Genomic DNA, 22,392 nt, shown 5'->3' with positions numbered 1-22,392 from the left:
CTTATGTTCTAAGATCAAGAATCGAAAAATGGTACCTCATAAAATTGCAAAGCTTCTGTAAGGTAAAGGACACTGTCAACAAGACAAAACGGCAACCAACAGATTGGGAAAAGATCATTACCAATCCTACATCTGATAGAGGGCTAATATTGATTATATACAAAGAACTCAAGAAATTACACGCCAAACAACAAGATAACCCCATTAAAAATGGGGTACAGAGCTAAACAACTGAGGAAACAGGAAGAGCCGAGAAGCACCTTAAGAAATGCTCAACATCCTTAGTCATCAGGGAAATGCAAATCAAAACAACACTGAGATACCACCTCACACCAGTCAGAATGGCTAAGATCAAAAACTCAGGTGATAGTAGATGCTGGGGAGGATGTGAAGAAAGAGGAACACTCCTTCATTGTTGGTGGGGTTGCAAGCTGGTACAACCACTCTGCAAGTCAGTCTGGTGGTTCCTCAGAAAATTGGACATACCACTACCTAAGGACCCAGCTATACCACTCCTTGGCATATACCCAGAAAATGCCCCAACATACAACTAAGACATATGTTCCACTATGTTCATAGCAGCCTTATTTATAATAGCCAAAAGCTGGTTAGAACCCAGATGCCCTTCAACAGAGGAATGGATACAAAAAATGTGGTACATTTACACAACGGAATATTACTCAGCTATTAAAAATAATGAATTCGAGAAATTCTTAGGTAAATGGATGGAACTAGAAAATATCATGCTGAGTGAGGTAACCCAATCACAAAAGAACACACATGGTATTTACTCACTGATAAGCAGAGATTAGCCCCAAAGGTTCAAACAACAAAGATTCAACTACCAGACAACATGAAGCTCATGAAGAAGAAAGAACAAGTGAGGATGCCTACGTCTTTCTTAGAAGGAGTAACATAATACACAAGGGAGCAAATATGGAGACAAAGTGTGGGACAGAAACTGAAGGAGAGGTTGTATGGAGACCTTTCCACCTGGGTATTCATTCCATGTGTAGTCACCAAAAATAGACGCTGATATGGATATCAGGAAGGGAAAGCTGACAGTAGCCTGATAAGGCTGTCTACTTAGAGGTCCCCCAGAGTCTGACATACCCAGAGGCAGATACTCGCAGCTAACCATTAATCTGATCAAAGGTTCCCAATGGAGGAGTTAGAGAGAAGACTGAAGGAGCCTAAAGGGTTGGTGGCCCCATGAGGAAAGCAACAATACCATCCAGCCAGAGCTCCCCAGGGTCTAAACCACCAGCCTAGGAGCACATATGGAGAGACACATGATTCCAGCTGGATATGTAGGGGAGGATGGCCTTGTTGGGCATAGGTTGGAGATGAGGTCTTTGGTACCCTGAAGGCTGAGCACTGAGTAGGTGGGTAATCTGAGGGTGGGGAGGGGGATTGGGGGGCAGGTGGGTAAACACCTTCATAGAAGCAGGAGGAAGGGGGAATGGGATAAGCGGTTCCTGGGTGGTAGGGGGAATGGTGTAAGGGGATAAAATTTGAAATCTAAATATTATATCCAATAAAAGATGGAAAAAAAGAAAAGCAGTTAGAACCAACATCCTTAATAAAATGTCAGCTCCCTTAAAAAAACTATCTTGATACTAAAATTTGTTTTGAGAATTGTATATTGCGGAATGATCAGCCTTGGTGTATCTACTCAACAAGCAAGCTGGGGAGGCCTGCTCAACCCACTGAGGTCCAGGAATTCCATCTGGAGGCAGTGAAGACACAGCATCAGAGGCTTATCAATTTGCTCTTCCCCCCACTCCTCTTCTAATATCTCAACACCCATAATCAGCTTGAAGAAGCTAATGAAGAGTCAGCACCCCTATTCCCTGGGCTTGGGGACTAAGGTGGTAAATGTTGGGCTGTCTTTCTAGGGAAAAGTAGTGGTTTTGTGGGAATAGAGAGGATTAGCTAGATTTTATTGCATAGCCATAACCCACTAGTAGAAATCTGTATAATTAGTATCAAGATGAAGATATAAATTCTTAAATGGCACCAATTTACTTTGATTACAAATTTTAAGGTTTTCATTGGTATGAGCTTCTTATTGATATAAGAGTGAGATGAATATTGTTACTCTCAATAGGCATTGTACCAGTATAACTCATTTAGGAATACAAGGCTTAGACCCAGTCCTTCTTTAACTTTTTTAACTGATTTGAGATGGTCAGCCTGTGAGTTATGGGACTATAGCAAATTCATGGCTTGAAGTTTATTGTTATGGTGTTTTCTATGTTTTATTTAGAAATATCTGAGTGGAGTTAACAGGCAACAGTCCAGATTACCTTACATGGATAGTTGGTTTTCAAAACATCAGAAATCCACAGAATCGATGTTACAAACATTTCTATATTAATGTTCATTTTGATTAGAGACCTGTCTGCTCCTGACAGCTTCCTATATTGAATTCTAAGAAGAAATTGAGCATCTTTGGAGTTACCCCAGTTGTGGTGAGACAGCCACTAGACAAGAATTGCCTCTTTCCATCTGCAGACAAATTACTGTCCAGAAAAGGACACACTTGCAGAACAGTTGACTGATTATATCTGCCTAGACAGAGTAATCAGCCCTTAATAATTTTGCAGCACTAAGGTCTGTCAGATGACCCTGAGCCAGAAGGCAGAAGAACAGATGCTCCAAAGTTATGTAGTAGAGGGAGTGTCCAGGTGTTCAGAGGTCTCTATAAATTGGCTAAGTTTTAGAAGCTATGCTTTGTGCTTCCCACCAGTATAGTTAACTCAGCCATTCTGGATTTCTGACGGGGTTGAAAACTTATAGCCTCATAGCCAATTCTGGCTATTTACCTTGAGAGAAAAGATTTGAGTGGATGGTCATCAGCTGACATTCATCCTAAAGCCAAGGAAAAAGCCAGGTTCAGAACTAAGTGTTTTAGTTAGGAGAGATGACAGAGATTCTGGTTAGTCAACAAAATGTTGGACTGGGTATGAGGACTATCTTGTACCTCACAGGTACAAATTGGCATAATTAAGCTCTAATTGTATTTTGAGAGAAAAGTTTCATTTTAACAGGAAGGGTGATATGTAGGAGGAGCTAAGGTGGGAGGAGTACTGAGAGGAAGAGAAGGAGTAAGAAGAGGAGGAGAAGAAGGAGAGGAGAAGCTAGGTGATGAAAGAGAGAAGGGGGGGGGTGGGAGACAGGGAGGCAGATGTTCATGGATCTCCACCAGTCAAAGATAGTTTATATATCTAGGTTGGGTAGTGGGTTACACCTCTGATTGAGCAATACCAAACTTATAAAGCCTATGATTAACATTTTTTAAAAAATGTATAAATGCAAAATGAAAAGGGGGCATGGGATAGGGGTTTTCTAAGGGGGAAATGGGGAAAGAGGATGGCATCTAAAGTGTAAATAAAATATCTAATAAAAAATTAAAAAAAATACAGGAAGGGTGATATGTAGGAAAAGGTAAGGTGGGAGGAGCAAAGACAGGAAGAGTAGGAGTAAGGAGAGGAGGAGCTAGATGACAAGAGAGGGGTGGGAACATGGAGGTGGATGTTCACGTGTCTCTGCCAGTCAAAGGTAGTTTATATATCTAGGTTGGGTATTGGGTTACACTTCTGATTGTATGACCATCTTGTAATTGAGCATTACCAAACTTACAAAGCCTTAGATTAACATTAAAAAAATTTGTATAAAAGCAAAAAAAGAGAAGGGGGGGATGGGATAGGGGTTTGCTAGTGAGGTAAAATGGGGAAAGGGGATGGCATCTGAAATGTAAATAATATATTCAATAAAAAATATACAAATCAAAAAAAGAAGATCCAAAACAATTAACATATTAATTATCCTCATCACTCTAGTTAATCCACAGAACTATCATCAAAAGCAAAATGGGATCATTTGCATACATTAAGTAAACAATGCTAACAATTTTCACAGAACTTTAAAGTTTCCAGCATATACAACAGCAACAGAAACTTTGGAAAGGGTAACCACAGTTATTTGTTAATCTATATGGAAGAATTGTTTGCTAGAAAGAGAAACAAAGGAGCAAGAAACAAACAAGCAAAAATGGTATCCAAAAGAATATTCAGATAACTAGCATATGGTAAAAGTAAAAATAGATTCTGTGAATAACATTTTGTATTTTTCCCCACTAGCTTTTCTAATATTATCCAACCATGGGTAAAATATTTAAGAAAATATTCAGTATATTCATGATTCAAAAATATTAAATTTCATGAGGTAACTGACCAAACCTAGACATAAATCCAACACATAAAAAGCAAAACAAAAAAACCATAAACTTTGCAAAAAAATTAAATGTCATTTAAAAACAATGTTTTATTAAAGACTAAACTAGCCAAAGGAACCATCATCAATTCTGATACTCTATTCTTTGAAGCAGAGTAATGAGAAGACAAATGATGGGGAACAAAAATTTTCACAAGTGGTGTATTTGATAAAGGAATTCAATCCAAAACCACAAATAATTGCCAAAATCAACAAAATATTTCTTACTATCACTACAAACTAAACAGTTAAAAAAGTTGAACACATAACAAGCCAGTGGAAATATATAGATGACAAGTCAGCATATGGACATGTTCAGCATCATTGGCCACATGAAAAAGCAAATGAAAAACATGATGAGATACCACCACAACAACATTAGAATTTTCCCAATTGAAAAGTCTAACTATACCTCATGTTAAAAATATGTGGAATAATTAAAATTCTCCTAATCTTCTGGTGGATTTAAAGGGCCAGTCTATCATTAATGAGTATTATATATAAGTGTTGTAGAATAGAATAGAAGGAACTTTGGCCAGAGAATTCCATGGTGTTCATCAATGTAGAATTTCTAGTTTCCTAGCAACCAAGCATCTTACTCTGGAATAGAGGCCTCAAAGCCATAGATATCATGGGGGACCAGAGGCTGCCAGAGAACCAGCTTCCTCGATTACCCAGGCACAAACCTGTCTTGAAGCACAAGACAGAACCACAGATATCTGCTCCTTTCATGGAGGAGCGTCACCAGCAGTTTTCTCAGGAAGAACTAGATGACTTTACTACAGATTATGAACCACAAGAAGAGATTCCTTCAAGAACCACCCAGGGAACTGTTTTCCCCAGAATTTTTAATAAAGTACCCAGTACTGCCTCCAAGATGAGTCAAAGAAAGCTACCAAAGGATTTTGGATTGTATTGCTCAGTATCAATGGGTCAGCAAGGAATCAAAAAAGCACAACACAAGCTGAATCACTTGTCTCAGATGGAAGATGATGCTGAAGACTATGCCATAAATTTGAAGGAGCGGCCAAAATGTGACCAGAATCTAAATAAGTGGCCTTACTTCGAAAATCAAATAAAAGCAAATAAGAATAGAAAGCATGGGAAGAAGCTTCACAGAAAATTCAACCTGCTACCCCAAGTAAATTCCAGATTGGATCAAAAAATTTTTCTTCCAAAATATACATCCAGAAATCAGAATATGCTTGACTCTCTTAATTATACAAGCACAGAAAGGGAAGGTGATAATACATATGAACGGAATGAAGCAATGGGAAACTTGGATGTGCTGCAACAATTTGACATGGACTATGCTAACCAACCAACTTATGACGAATCCTCAGACAAAATAAACAGTCATCTTCCTTCTAAGCTTAAGTACTTCAGTGGATTAACGGAAGAGAAGGGAAACAAATTCTCCAAACAGATACCAAAACTTGAGATGAACGTCCAAACGCCATATGATCTTTCTATGTCCACCGAGGAGGAGTATAAATATGGACCTTCATACCAAAAACTGAAGCAATTGAAAACACAGGCCATAAAAGAGCCTTTAAATGGCCCCAAGGACTTGCTCAATATTGAAGGTAAAAAAGTCTGCAAACCAGATACACTTGAAAATCTCTATGGAGCAATTGCCTTTAAGGATTTCATTGTAGAGAAGGGCTACAATATGCCAGGAATACTCCAGAAGTTTTTTATGAAAAAGGGATGGAATTACGACTCTGTTAGTACTCCTATTCCGAGTGCATTAAAAAAATATGAAACGATTCTACAACAAATGGATGATGAAGATTATGAAAATGATGGGAAAGAACTTGACTAAAAGATTTTCTTATTACCACCCTACTTGACTGTGTCCTCTGCTCATTTTGCATTTGAGATGCATTGAGTGAAAAAACACCCTTTGGCACCACAACCACAAACATAATTCCTAACATTCAGAAACATTTCTCAATGAACTCATACTCTGCCTTCAAGAATATTTTTGATGTTCTATACAGTGTGAGAGCAATGTTAGAATTTGATTTCCTCACATAGTCTTTCCTTGACACTGTTATAACAAGCATTTGTAAAACTACATAAAACCATTCATTAAAAATAGAAAGACTCTGATAAAAAAGACTCAGTGGTATCATTTTACAAAATGGGTAAATCTCAAAATACTGTAATTGTACTGAACAAAAGGAGATGTGCATAATTTCCTATAAATTTAAAAAGTAATAAAATAATTGTATAAATCATTTTTTATCATCCAGTATTGAATTGTATAGGTAAAATGATGGGCAGCTATTTTCCTTTCTTGCATATCACAGCATTTATTCTTGGCAGACAGTAAATTCAATGTTAGGTACACTTTAGTGCTCACAATGTCACTTCACCTGTTGTGTGTGAAGCACTTCTTCAAAGAAATGCACATTTTCTTTCATTCTATTTGCATGCATATGCTAATAACATATTTGATATTTTCACGAATAAACCTCTATCTCACACAGAGTCTGCAGGTATTCAATGCAATCCCCTGTGGTACCTTTTTCTCTTTGGTTCCTTTTGTGCAGAAAGTGTGATGATGAATGTGTTCGCTTGCCCTTCTTTGCATTTAGCCTGAACTTGTGACATGAAAGCCAATAATATTGTGGTCATTTAAATTGCAAATAGTTGTCTGCCAGTGTGCTTTTCATTTCCTTTATATTCATTCTGTTTCTTTTCTTATAGAGTAATGAGGTTATGATTTAAGTTTGGTTTAACATTTGCATTTGAGTCTAATCAATATTTATTTTATTTTTTCTAAGGGCATCATGTTTTATAACTACAACATAAAAATTAAGTGAGAAGCAAGAACATATTTGGTGAAGGACTTAAGAGACAGTGAAAATTTTAATGCAAGAAGTTTGCTCAGATTCTCTAGTCTTTCCCTCAGATTTAACAAATACAATTTCTACTTTCATCTTTTCTCATTAAACACCTTATGACATTGTGCTAATCAATGCTGATCCATCAATGGTGATTTCTTAAAGTTCTTCTCCAAATTGAAAAGAAAGGGGTGGAAGTTTCTTTTTTAGAATATATATATATATATATATATATATATATATATATATATATATATGTATGTAACTGAGAAAATATTTTGCTCACAATAAAGTTTGATCATATTCTTTTCTGTCACCAAACTCCCATATGCTCTTTCCATAGGACAGCTGCTTCCAGAAAAGTCAACAATAGTTGGTCCACATGAACCAAATTTTAAGGGTAAATTGCTAGCAAAATGCCTGTAGTATGCTCATCCTATCATGAAAGCCTGGCTTGTGGTTATGAACATGCTGAGTTGCCCATTCCTTGTATAGTTTGATTCCTACCTACTGTGCCTTTGTACCAAGTTTTCTTTACATTGATCTTACATAAAATACAGCTTCCATTCTTTGTAGACTGGAATCTCTTCAAGTACCTTCCCCATTCCTCAGTAACCACAGAACTGGAGTCATATATTCCCTGGCAGTCAGTGAAAGTCAGGCCAGAGGAAACACAAGTAATCATCTTAATGTTTAGTTGTTAAGGGTTTAAATTTGACAGGAGGATGTAAATAACTCTTTTATAATAAGCCACACCAATACATGGTACACTGAGTACTATGCTATTTCCATGAACTAACACAAAGTCAACCTTACCAACTATTGAATTTTTCACAATACAATACAAAACAACACCACAAGTCTTTATTAGGCATGTGTCCAGTTCACCAAAAAATTTAAGGGAACTTTATGCAATATAACATAATTTATATCCTATTATTACTATAATATGATTATATTGTGTATAATCATATAAATTATGTGATATGTATTACGTACATGATATGTAATATAATCATGTAACATAATTGTAATATATATACATATATATATATGTATATATATATATATATAAAATATTATACAATATGAATCTTATAAGCTTAAAATGAGACAGTTGAACATCATGCTTTGGTAAGAATCCCCAAAGAAAAAGTTGTGTAAAAATCAAAATGATTGACATACCTAACTTAATAAGTCAAGTAGCATAACTAAATTCAATGGTCCTCAAGATTACAGTCTTTTTACAGACATAAGACAAGTATCCACAAACTTAAAAAAGCAACACAGGAGGTTAGAATGATACCTCCGTGGTTAATAGCACTAGGTGCTTTTACATTAGGATTGAGTTGGATTGCCAAAACCCACACCACAAATAGACAAATATACTGTTATATACTACATAGAAAAATTAGGTTATACATAATGGACTTCTAAACCATTTTACTTGTTATATTAATAAATTCACTGCAATATTAGCCTCTGCTTAAAAGATTGCTCTAATGTTCCACATATATGTGTAATGGCAAAACTACATTCCTAATGCTCGTTTTTGACACCTTTGGATGATAGATTATAAACAACTAAAAGCTACTTCAATGGCAATGGAAGTAAAAAGAATGTTGGATGGCAGTGAGTTGCCATGAATAATTGTACTATCCAGAGAAAGGCATCAAAGCTTCTACTTTTCAGGTACCCTCCTCATCCATAAAACAACTAGTACTGTACTCCTGAAAAATAATTTTAAAATCTTGTATTTGGAAGTCTTATATGGATGCGGAAGTCTTCATAGATGTGCCTGGTCTACTTATGGAACTGAACACTGACGACCTGTCAACCTGACGCTCTAATCTTAGTTGGAATCATTCAAATGAAGCATTCTGATACAAAATTTTTCTAAGGAAACAAAGAGCAGAAAGTTGAAAGGAACGACATTCAGGCTTATCCAGAGGAACTGCTTTATAAAGCATCCAGAGGATGTAGTCTAAAACTTTGGAGACTATCCAGACAGTCAGTTAAAGTACATGGTGTAGGTCAGTCAGGTCCCAGGAGGGGGCGCGGCCATGGAACTCGGCACTCCTGACCCGGCCCCTCCCCTCTCTCAGCCCAGGTGCTGAAAGGATGTCATCATCAGGCGCCAGCCGTCGTCATTCCGGGTGAGACCGCGTGCGCAGGCGTGCGGGGCGGCCTCAGAGCCACCTGAGGCCTCTGCTTGCTTTCTGCTCCACCGGGACACTTCCCCTCTTCTGAGGGGCTCCGGGACAGACAGCCGGCCCTTGCCCTTTGAGCCGCTCTGCCCCTCTGAGCAGCTACAGGTACTGTTGAGACTGTGGTTGTGTTCAAGTGGCCGCCATGGCCGAAGCACCCTCACAAGTGCGACAGAACTATGATAGCTCCTGTGAGGATGCAGTCAACACCCATATCCGGCTGCTGCTCTATGCTTCCTATGTGTACCTGTCTATGGCCTTCTACTTTGACCGTGATGACGTAGCCCTGGAGAATTTCAAGCGTTTCTTCCTGAGCAAGTCACACAACTGCAAGGCCACTGTGGAGATGTTCGTGTTCCTGCAGAATAAGCGTGGTGGCCATGCTATTCTGCCCAGCATCGCGAAACCAGACCGCAGCAGCTGGCAGGGGGGCCTCCAGGCCATGGAATGCTCCTTCTGCATGGAGATGACCATCAACCAGAGCCTGCTCGACCTGCACAAGCTGGCCAAGGGAAAGGGTGATGCTCACCTCTGCGACTTCCTGGAGCAGCACTGTCTGGAAGAGCAGGTCAGTGTCCTCAAGAAGATGGGTGGCTACCTGACCAACCTGCGCCAGATGGGGGCACCGGAGAAAGGCTTGGCCGAGTACCTCTTTGACAAGCTCAGCCTGCCCTGAAAGCTTCAACTGGACTGAACTGGGATGTCCCCACTGCCATGGGGTCTTCCTCTGGTCATTAGACCTGGTGTCAGTTCATGTTACTTTTGCAGCAAGTTCACCCGTTTTCTGGTTCTGTTCGAAATAAAGTTGTCTGTTTGAAAGCAAAATGAAAGTCTTGTGACTCTTCTTGAAATCTCGTTTTCAAAAACGAAAGTGGATCTACTCTTAGGTTTGTAAAATGGGTGGAAGGAAGAATAATTATGTCCCTTCCCTTTGCAGCTTACATTTCTAGTGGTTGTGCATAGAGTAAAAACCATCCTGGGGCCTTTTAAAACCAACTTAGCTTTCTCTTATCATTTATGGAAGCATCAAGTTCAGGGTTTTTCCTAGTTATAGAGTAAATGGTTTGGTTTGTATTGTAAAAGAGCAAGCCTAAGTGATCCTGGAACAGAATGTAAAGAAATGAGATTGGGTAGGTATTAAAATAAAAGACTTAAAAGGATAATAGAGGCAGAGAAAGGCACAGAGAGAGAGAGAGAGAGAGAGAGAGAGAGAGAGAGAGAGAGAGAGAGAGAAGAAGAAGAAGAAGAAGAAGAAGAAGAAGAAGAAGAAGAAGAAGAAGAAGAAGAAGGGGAGGGGGAGAGGGGGGGGGAGGGGGGAGGGGGAGGGGGAGGGGGAGGGGGAGAGGGAGAGGGAGAGGGAGAGGGAGAGGGAGAGGGAGAGGGAGAGGGAGAGGGAGAGGGAGAGGGAGTGGAGAAATATAGAGGCTGGCCATGAGCACATGGAGAGAGAGGGGGGAGGGGGTAAGAGGACAGAACAATAGCAAGAGAGCAAGAAAGGAGCAAGAGTGAGGGGAGGGGGCAAGCAGCCCCTTTTATAGTGAGTCAGGCCTACCTGGCTATTGCCAGGTGTCTGTGAGGCAGATCATACCTGTCTGTTGCCAGGTAACTGTGGGGTGGAGCTTAGATAGAATGCTTACACTGATACAATGAAGGAAGGTCATATTTGTGATTTTGAATGTAAAAGGAACAAAATCATGTGACTGTGAAGTGCTGGCCATTCAGAATATTAGGCTAGAGAAAGTTGAAGGTAGAAGTTCAGTTCAGATTTCCAGAGTTTTGATAGATACTTATTAATCTCGCTAAAGGCCTAGAAGAAGTAAATTGCTGATATTGCCTTCTACAGACTGCACAACTGAGACATCATTTCTCATTCATAGAAGCTGAAAGACAAAAAAGAAGACAAGGAAGTAAACCAACCCCAGTCTGAAGCTGAAAGGCTGGAAAAGCAGCCTGGTGTAATTAAGCATTTGAAAGCACAAGAGTCTGTAGTTATGAACCCACATATAGGCTCACAACTAAAAATAAAACACACACACACACACACACACACACACACACACACACACATACATACACACACCTCCTATCTCCCACCTCAACAATCTTAAGAGCTGTTAGTTGACAGGTAGCAGTTAGAGAGACTACAGTGGGAATGTAAAGTCCAGGTAATATCTTTTCTAAGGAGTTTCTGGGTAATAGCCTCAAGTCATGAGAAATTCAGTCAGGCTCTACCTGGCAATAGCCCCTAGCCATGAGGTATTGATTGTTCCTAGCCTGAAAAAGTTTTCTTCCTTTTGTTTTTGTTTCTACTTCAGTTTGTTTTGGTCTTTGTATGGTTTGTTGTTGTCACTGTTGTTGTTCTTCTTCTTGTTGTTGTTGTTTTGTTTGATTGTCCAACTGCCCCCAAGGTACTTGTATAACAAGCTAAAAAGTCATAAGTCCTGACTCTCCAGTGTCCCTTTTTGCTCAAGTCATGAAGAACCTTTTAGGTGGTGGCTGGGGCCTCTAGCAGAAATAATCAAGCACTTAGTAGTTACAATAGGGTTTTAGTCTTAGTCAGGGAAAGCTGCAAATGTTCACTGTACAGCCTTAGAACAGCAGCTGGTGATAGGTAAGTCACAGCACTGGTTGGGAGACCATTAGTGGCTCCACTTCCATTACTGCAAAAACTACTTATCCCATAAAGTGGTAGTCTGAGGAACTTTTGGCCAAGCCTTGCCAGGGGTGATATTAACAAGCCATTTAGCAATGCTGTGCAAATGTCACTGGAGCAATTGTTGCCTCAGTGAAGGGGCTCCCACCACCCATCTCACCTAATGCAATGGATCCTCCTGTTAAACCCAAGAAACTCCTAGAAGGGACATATGATACATGGATGATACTAGCAGAGTCTCCAAATAAGAATGGGTGGCACTAGCAATACAAAAAAAGCACAGACTGGAAGGAAGATTAAAAAATATCCAGCACAGATATCTGAAAGCTGTGTGTATAGTAGAAACACAAGGGCAGTGATTGGTGGCCATGTGCACTGACAGTTGGGTGGTACTGAACTCCTGACCTTATGGAAGGCCCAATGTGAGAGGGAAAATGGCAAGTAATTGGACGATCCTTGTGGGAACAACATGTATGGGAAGAAGTATACAGGAAGGTACAACAGAAGCTCCAGGCCCTGGGAGTTCTGGTAGTTTGTTATGTGGGATCCTATTGCCATCTGAGTTGTGCAATGTGAGAGACAGAGATTAACCACTTATGAGTATAAGTTCATCCCTCTCAATTTTTGAAATTACAATGTAAAGATACTTTTTCCCACAGTCATCAAAAAACACCCGTGTGTCAACGATATTTTTAAATTGCAGACAGAGACATACACATAGTAAGTACCAAGCAAACTTTCCTGATATGCACGCTCCCATCAAGTCCTGATACCATCTTTCCCAGAACCAATTTTTAAGCTTCTGTTGATCAGACACTGCTTTCCCAGAACAGTTATACAAGCAGGACACATTGCTCTCCCAAACGATTACATGCTTGCTCAGTGTGTTTGTAGCTGTTTCTCTAGGGAAATGATTATGTGTCCCACAATACCCAGGATTAATGGTCACATGGAGGATCAATAGAGCGGGAGGGAAGAGATGAGGCTTTTGCCTTTCAAAAGAGGTTTGAGAAAAACATAGAATCATCCACATGGGTTTCAGTCTTCATGATCCTGGCCTTCCCTGTGACTGACAAAATGAAACTAAATGGGAATAAACTATGAATATAAACAGTGTAGTGAAGAAGCTCTTGTAATGCTTACAATCTAATTGATAAGCAGAGACCACAAAAACTCACCCACAGGTTCCTTGCTATGTAGGAAGAGGTTTCCATGTCGAGTTTCTATGTCGAGTCCCATCAGCCAGGCACTCGTATGTCAATTCCTGAAGGTATTACATGGCCACTGCCATCTCCCCTCCCCTTTTTTTAGTTGAGGGTATAGGACATCATGAGTCACAGTATGGGGACCGATGCTTACTGGGCAAATGAGGACTAGAAAGAGAATAACACAACTGAGAAACAGACTGACAACAATTCCTAGATTAATCATAAAAGACAAGAAATACATATTAGAAACATAAGACTGAACAGAATTGAGAAAGGAGGCAGCAGCCTTTTTAGCCCTAAATGAGCATGTGAGGGTGTTGCAATCTGCTCATGAAACATGTCGATATTTAATCAATCTAAGAATCATTCAAAATGCCTCTAACATGAGCCTAAACATGCTCTGAAATATAAACATAGTCATCATAAGGCAAGGGAGTCCCAGAGAACCATTTGTAATTAGTGTGACAGGCAGCAGTAAGACTAACTCCTCTAAAACATTTTTTTAACCTGAAGTTCTTTTATCAATCTTCTCCTACATAAAAATAACAATAGAAACATTTTTAGAAAGTTTGTTAACATATTCTGCAGGGTGGGTCAGCTGGATCAACTCCATGGTAGAAGTAACAAAAGGGGGTACCATAGAGCCTATAATTCTCAATATGATAACAACAATAAAGCATTTGGACCAAGACAGAGAATTGACCACAATCTGCATAGCATAAATGCCAGGATCATCAAACCATGGCTGAGACATGTTTACAGGCAAAATAATATATGAAGGTTGTCTAACAACCAAAAAATTGCCAGGAGGAAATAATTGATTAATATAATTGGTTATAACACAACACAAAAAAACATCCTAAAAAGAAAAAAAAATCAACCAAGTAATCCTTCATCCATAATATCAAAAGTTGCAATATTAACACAGGTATGAAGCCCATAGTAAAAAGGAAAATTTTCAAGGGGCATTTAATGACAGTACAATTGGTTCCAGCAGAGGGTTTATATAAATGTCTCTGGGGGGACAGGTTCATCCAATGGTTTAGCCTGAAAAATGGGAATCACCCATTCTGCAGAAAAACAATAACTAATTGGTGATGGCTTTTTAAGTATATCACCATTCCAGAAAAATCAGACCTTATTGTTATTTAAATAGATAACTTCCATAATAGTAACCGGAGCTAAGAACAAACTAATCATATATGTTGTGTAAGCCCTCTTTAACCATAAAAAGTTACTCCCTTAGTGAGAAACACAAAGGAAAACCATTATGGGTAGCCACTTATTGAATCAACTGTATTCCAAGTGTGATTCAATTGCTCAGCCTGCAAAGAGCTGGGCTAGAAACTGGGAAGTAGATGCCTAGTGGTAGTAAGGGAGCCAGGAGTAATCTCATCAGCAGGAGAAAGAAAACTCGAAGTTCAGGAGTATCTGTTACCACCTAATCCATTTTAAAGGGAGTTGATCAATAAAGTTCTATAACTAAGAGAAACCAAGAAAATTAGAAAATTAGGTAGTTTTAAGAATGCTAGCTGTAGCATTTGTTGTCCAGTCTCTTGGTGCTCTGAAAGTTCAGGCTTAAGGGAAATCCTAACTGGACCAGTCAGTAAGGCTGGATGAATTGGAATCATCTCGGGTCAGCAGCTTTCTGAAGCTCTTCTGGAAGGAAGACTCCTGAAGAATGGCATAGAAGCAATCTGAGGCAGGATCAGCTTGAGGGTGGATCTTGTTAGGGCTTCTTCTTTGCTTGTTGTTTTCTGAAAGCATAATTTCTTACAAGTAGTATCCATAGTTCTGTATGGAATATGCAAGGTGCACAGTTTAGACAAATATGAATTTCCACTCTGCATCTGAGCAAGTGAAAGACAACTTCTTCTTCTTCTTCTTCTTCTTCTTCTTCTTCTTCTTCTTCTTCTTCTTCTTCTTCTTCTTCTTCTTCTTCTTCTTCTTCTTCTTCTTCTTCTATCTCTCTCTCTCTCTCTCTCTCTCTCTCTCTCTCTCTCTCTCTCTCTCTCTCTCTCTCTCTCTCTCTCTCTCTCTCTCTCTCTCTGAGCTAGTTTGATTATATAACCTAAGTATAATGTAAGTCTCCATTCATGCCATCTAAAATGATGGTATATAATGATAAGTTATAAGAATTCTATAGTCAATAAGATTTACTGACCATGTAAGTGGATGTTCTGGCTGGAGACATATACATGTCCCAGTCAGTTTCAAAGTTGTTTCAGTAGAGGGCTTACATTTATGCACTACTGGTTCATTTTGTCCTTTTTTATTTTCTCCTTTCTTTATGCATCCAACATTTTCAGGAGGTCTCCCTCTATCAAATATGATTCTTACTATTTTGGATGGAATCCAAAGCCCTTTTCCTTTTCTGTTGACACAAACAAAACCTCTCTCTCCTCTCATAACATATTTTTGTTATTAGCATTTATTAGCAATTTGAAGTCATTATAAATATAAATGGATCCAATTGATCTGCCCCATTTTGACTTCTCTTAAAGATGAAAGGCAGTATCACTACTATCATTAAACATATAGCCATTTTCATTTTGATAATTCAAAACAAGTTTGTATGGAGTCAAAATATCCTCTTTACAATGACATATGTTTATTATTACGTATTGAGACAGGGTTCCTCAGTGTAAGGCAAAGTGACTTTTACTTTCTCTGTAGATCAGACTGTCCTCAAAGTCACAAGAAATCTACTTTTTTCTATCTTTGTTTCCCAAGTGTCAGGAGCCAGCTAGGAGAGGATAAGGCTAGCAAGTGATGCGGCCCAACTCTTTGCATGGCCTCTGTTTCCTCTTTTCATTACTGCTTTAGTGCTTCTTCCACTTATATCCTGGATCATTCTGCTGGCCATGTTCAACCTACTACTTTCTCTTCCTGCTCTGGATTTTTTCAGATGCCTCTGGCTGTTCTCTTCTTCAAATCTACAATAAAAACTTTCTCTACAACCATACTTAGAGTGGTCATATCCTCATTTTTATTCACATCAAACTGCCACAAATATCCATTTGGGACCTTTTCCTTTGCATGTGGATAATTCATACATGTCAGTGCATTCTCTTCCTGGTCATGCTTTCATGTGCATCCATTCATTATAGCTTATTCAATCTTTCTAGAAGGCCACATTTCTCACATCATTCACAATAAGTTCACAATTTTCTCAAACATGTTCTCACAGTTGGAAACAGCCTCCCAACCCATAGCTACAAATATATCACTTTCAGGCACTGCTATCACCATCCAATGGGATAAGAGTTAAATTCCAGCTTAGTCTAAGCTTTATTATTTCCTTATCTGTACTCACAGCATGCAGTATCTTCAACAATAGCATATTACTATCTTGTTCTGGCATGAAGTCAACATCATTGGTGTTAGCCATTTTCTTTCATTAAAGGCTCCTCCCTAACCAATAGCTCATTTTTTGGCAACCCACCCCTGGCATGGGGATTCTCATATTCAGCAAACCAACAACCAAAATCAAATTAAATGAAGAGATACTTGAAGCAATCTCTCTAAAATCAGAGACAAGACAAGGATGCCCACTCTACCCATATCTATTTATTCAATATAGTACTTGAAGTACTAGCTAGACAAATAAGACAGCAAAAAAACATAAAGGGGATATAAATTGGCAAAGAAGAAGTCAAGGTATCACTATTTGCAGATGATAGGATAGTATACATGAACAACCCAAAACATTCTACCAGAGAACTTCTACAGCTGATAAACCATTTCAGCATAGTGGCCTCATATAAAATTAACTCAAATAAATCAGTAGCCTTTCCTTCATACAAATGATAAATGGGCTGAGAAAGAAATTAGGGAAACAGCACAATTCACAATAGTCACAAATAATATAAAACATCTTGGGCTAACTCTTATTAAACAAGTGAAAGATCTGTATGACAAAAACTTCAAGTCTCTCAAGAAAGAGAGTGAAGAAAACATCAGAAAATGGAGAGATCTCCCATGCTCATGGATTGATTGAATTAATGTAGTAAAAATGCCCATCCTACCAAAAGCAATCTACAAATTCAATGCAATCCCTATCAAAATTCCAACACAATTCTTCAAAGACATACAAAGAGCAATTCTCAATTTCATATGGAAAAACAAAAACTTCAGGATAGTGATAACAATTCTTAACAATAAAAGAATTTGTTGGGGACTCACCATCCCTGACCTCAAGCTATACTACAGAGCAGTAGTGATTAAAAAAAAAAACCTGCATGGTATTGGTACAGTGACAGACACATTGATCAATGGAATAGAATTGAAGACCCAAAAATAAAACCACACAGTTACTGACACTTGATTTTGAACCAAGAAGCCAAAATATACAACATAAAAAGAAAGCATCTTCAATAAATGCTGCTAGTCTAACTTTCAGTTGGTATGTAGAAAAATAAAATTAGATCCATATTTGTCACCTTGCACAAAGCTCAAATCCAAGTAAATTAAAGACCTCAACATAAAACCAGATACACTAAATCTAATAGAAGAGGAAGTGGCAAAAAACTCAAACTCTTTAGCATAAGGAAGGGTGGAAATTTTCTAAACAGAACTCCAAAGGCTCAGGCCCTATGATCAAGAATTGATAAATGGGACCTCATGAAACTTAAAAGCTTCTGTAAGGCAAAGGACATAGTCACTAGGTCTAATCGGCAACCTATGGATGGGGAAAAAGTCCCATTAGCCCCACATCAGAGGGTTAATAGCCAAAATATATAAAGAACTCAAGAAGCTAATCTCAAACAAACAAACAAACAAACAAAAAAAAAAACCAGAACAACCCAATCAAAACAGGGTATAGAACTAAACAGAGAATTCTCAACAGAGCAATATTGAATGGCTTAGAAGCACTTAAAGAAATGTTCAAAGTCCTTAGTGATCAGGAAAATGCAAATCAAAATGACCCCAGATCCCGCCTTATAGCAATCAGAATAGCTAATATCAAAAACTCAGGTGATAGCACATGCTGGTGAGGATGTGGAAAAAGAAGAATACTCCACATTGCTGATGGGATTGCAAACTGGTATAACTACTCTGGAAACTAATCTAGAAGTTTGTAGAAAATTGAAAGTAGATTTACCTGAAGACCCAGCTATACTACTCTTGGGCATATACCCAAAAGATGAGTCACCATGCCACAGGAGTATGTGTTCTACTCTGTTCATTGCAGCCTTATTTGTGATAGCTAGAAGCTAGAAACAACCCAGAAGTCCCACAAGAGCAGAATGGATACAGAAGAAAAATCCAGAGAGGTCAAGGACACATCAAGAGAACCCACAAAATTGTCTAAGGGGGGCTCATGGGGGATTGTGGAGTCTAAACCAATAACCAGAGGGCCTGTGTGGGTCTGACTTAGGCCCTCTGAATATATGCTACAGTTGTGTTGCTTGGTCTTCTTATGCAACTCCTGACCATGGGAGAGCAGGCTATCTCTGGCTCTTTCATTTGATTTTGGGACCCTTCTTCTTTTGTTGGGGCTGCTGTTGAGTTGTAGCCTATAAGAAAAGAATAAGTTAAAACTTTTAATAAATAAAAAAACAAGATTAGAAATACATTCTAACTGACTTTAGGAAACATAATTTCTGTTGAAGCTTTAGATTTTTTATATTAGAAAAGTTATATGTATTGCAGATGATGTGTAATTTGAATTTTCACTTTGAACAGACTTGGAATCTCATATAGACATCTAGGTCTAGCTGGGATAACTGAAGGAACAAACCATTTGCAGAGAGTAGACTGCACCTCATGGCAGTGGTACAAAATATAGAGAAACAATAAAATCTAGTTCCGCCTCTCTGTCCACCTTCCAGTTTTGCTTCTGAGTCCTTCTGGCCGTTCCTGTTGTTGCTTTCACCAATAGCTCATCAGGCAAAAATTTTAAACTTTGTATGTGAACTTGAGAAACATAAATTACAGAATCTTCCAGGCTTTATTAACCGTAATGGTCCTATTAATATATCAGGCACATTGACTTACTTTATGAAACTCTGGTTCATCTTCATGTAGATTGATAATCATTATTAAATTTATAACCCTGTTGTGTAACTCATCTAGTAAACAATCTATTTTAATATATATTAAGTTTATCTTTTCACTTATATAATTTTAAATGATACAGCATCTATTTGCTATCACTTGTATATCTCTGAAACTTGAAGACCTATATTTAAACATATGTGATCAAAAATGGAACAGATGTAATTCTAATTTATAGGTGTACAAAAGATGTAATTCTTCTTTATATATGCATGTGGTGAGTATTTTATATCTTATGGTACATAACATTTATTTAATATATGTTATCTATTAGTTAATTCAGAACTCTTTTGACAACTCCATTTCTAGAGAATATTAGAATAGTATTCATAGGTTTGTAATTATCTACATGTTATTCTGAGTTACTTTTTCTTTGCATACACAGCTAGAAATACTATGCATAAATATATACAACAGTAAGTGGTTTGAGAGTTTACTCCAAGTTTACAAGCTTTGTCTGCTCTTCCAGAGATCCCAAGTTTCATCTCTATCATGCAATGGAAGTTCACACCTCAGGGAATTTCATGTACTCTATTGTTAACTCTCATCTCGTGACTCTCATGCTCTCTAATGTCCTCCTTAGGAACTGTATGCAGGAATAAAAACTACAAAATTTTTAAGGCAGTCCACTCAAACAGGTTTCAAAGAAGCTGTTTGTTTAAGGATTTTTTTTAAAGTGGCTTAAACAGACAGTGGACAAAGTCTGATATTATTCAGTTAAGTCTGGTTCATCCTCTGAACATTTTGTAAATCAAGAAATATATCACAAAAAGTAGCATGAATCTATAGATGCCCTTTTGAGGATAATTATGAACACTTTATTACATTATATATAATGGGCTAAATGAGACTGTAATAAACTTTTGGTCAAAAAAGTTTGAATTTTGGCATTGTTCAAATGAATACCATGGCAAGAAGTATGTCTGTGAAGATCAATGGAATTGCAAAGCCTGATATTCATAAACAAATTCTATTAATTTTTGTTTGTCTTTGTTATATAACAACACACACATAAGAATATAGAATCATTGTTTATGGACTTGTGACCTACTCTAATATCAGAAGGAAAGTGTTTTTTAAATTGATAAGTTTTAAGGTCCCATGACAGAGCTCTGCATGAAATGTGTGAGTGATTATGAGTGTTTGTGTGGCTTGTGTGATGTTTTGCTGTTGCTGCAAAAGAAGTTCTTTAATTTGAAAGAGCGTGAAGGGGTACACGACTTTTTTTAGATGGAGGAAAGTCAAATGAGTAATGATGTAAATGGCAACTGTGTTTTCTTTAATACACTTTTGTGATGGTAGAAAATGTGTGAACATATTTACAAATAAGGATACTTTATGAATAAATACATGAACATATATTTGTCTCCAAATTAATAAACCTATATTCTAAAGTAATTTATGGCTTTCTACTATCATATGAAACTGATAAAATTGATTGTCCTTTAGATAATTATATGAAATCAACAAAGAGACTGTTTTAATTTGCCAATGTGTTATATGTACTCATATGTTGTCTTCATATCAACTATTTTATTCTAGTTAAGTTTGTAATATCATTTTTAAACATTAAAATGTAAATTTTGATATCTACTAAGCAACAACTCACTCTTCTGTAAAATAAATTTTACGTACTTTATTCTGACATACAGGATCCAAAGATAAAAGTTTTAAAAATGTGTGTGGTGTGGCGACTGTTGTTTTTTATCATCTATATTTTATGATAGTGTTTATGAACATTCTCTTATCCAGTTTATTACAAGAAAATTTGAACAGCAAACAATTTTCATCCTCTTCTCTATCCACACCAATACTAAATCTCTCATCTGAAAAAATAAAGGTAATTCAATTACTCATATAATTTAAGTATACATTGTTATTTTGCCCAGTTTTAAGATCATTGTTGGGGGCTGACTTTAGCAGAAAGTGGCTATCAACTTTGCAGCCATCTTGAGCCATATACCTTGAGACTTGGATTACAATAGCCTACAACAGCTGAGCACACTCCGATAATCTTGGTTTAGATACCTTGAGATTAAAGGTGCATGAGCATTAAGGTGTGTGAGATTAAAGGTGTGTGAGATTAAAGTTGTGTGACTTAAGAGTATGACTTAGAAGTATAGAGATCAGAGTTAGAGACAAGACCTAAGGGCATGATTAAAGGTGTAACTTAGAGGCGTGGCTTAGAAGTAAGACATATAAAAGGCAGGAGACAGAACAGATCAGAATCAGACTAGAGAGACGAATCAGACACATCAGACATTAGGTAGAGTCGGCCCTCACCCTCTCTCTTGCTGAACCCCGACCACGCAGACCGGAGCGGCAGCTTGGGCCAGGATACAGTGGCCGCCCCAAACGTGGGTTGGCCCGGGCCCTCAACATTTTGCCTGGGCTGCGACGTTTTGGCTGCCCCAACCGTGGGGCTAGTGTGGACCCCAACAGATCATAATACTTAAAAAAAATACCCTAAATATCACTATCCAGTGAACAAACATTTCCAGATTTTTCTCGCATGTTTTACCCTGAGAATAATAATTTTAATTTTATACCTGATATTTTTATGACTGTTTCATAGATGTGCCATATGCCTACTCTGCCTTAAATTCTTAATCCAAATGCCTCCAGCAGTAAAGCATGGAAGTTATAAACATGCTTGTAGAATGTTTTGGTATGTTTTTTTTCAGTGTCCAGATTAAAAATTTACTGTGTCAACTTTGGGTATTTGGTGAATCCCCTAACAGGAGCTTTTGCTCAGTTTACATGCTTCACAAAGTCTTGTATCATGCCTATTTGTTCTTAAGCCCATGGAAAATTGACACACTAAATTTGCAAAATAAAGATTTACCATATCCTTCTTTTTGCTAATTTAAAGTTTTACTTCACTCCTGACTATTTTAATGTCAGAGGAGTAGATGGCTAAGAAATAATCAAACTCAGGGCTGAAATCAACCAAATAGAAACAGAAAGAACTATACAAAGTAATCAACAAAACCAAGAGTTGATTCTTTGAGAAAATCAACAAGATAGACAAACCCTTAGCCAGACTAACCAGAGGGCGCAGAGACATTATTCAAATTAATAAAATCAGAACTGAAAAGGGAGACATAACAACAGAAACAGAGGAAGATTAAAAA

General features: G+C 37.8%; 2 protein-coding genes across 2 annotated transcripts; both read left to right on the top strand.

Moving 5' to 3' along the window:
- The first annotated feature begins 4,909 nt into the window (after window positions 1-4,909).
- On the top strand, window positions 4,910-6,195 carry LOC117695524 (putative protein FAM47D). Its single transcript, XM_034486421.2, has one exon. It carries the CDS (start codon window positions 4,910-4,912, stop codon window positions 6,101-6,103), a length of 1,194 nt encoding a protein of 397 aa, XP_034342312.1. The 3' UTR covers window positions 6,104-6,195.
- Window positions 6,196-9,482: 3,287 nt separating this feature from the next.
- LOC117695300 (ferritin heavy polypeptide-like 17E) lies at window positions 9,483-10,013 on the top strand. The gene has a single exon (XM_034486155.2). The coding sequence runs from the start codon at window positions 9,483-9,485 to the stop codon at window positions 10,011-10,013; it is 531 nt and encodes a 176-aa protein (XP_034342046.1).
- The last annotated feature ends 12,379 nt before the right edge of the window (window positions 10,014-22,392 follow it).

The sequence above is a fragment of the Arvicanthis niloticus genome, chromosome X, assembly GCF_011762505.2.
Source record: "Arvicanthis niloticus isolate mArvNil1 chromosome X, mArvNil1.pat.X, whole genome shotgun sequence".
Taxonomy (NCBI): Eukaryota; Metazoa; Chordata; class Mammalia; order Rodentia; family Muridae; genus Arvicanthis; species Arvicanthis niloticus.
This window is presented reverse-complemented; position numbering and strand designations above follow the sequence as displayed.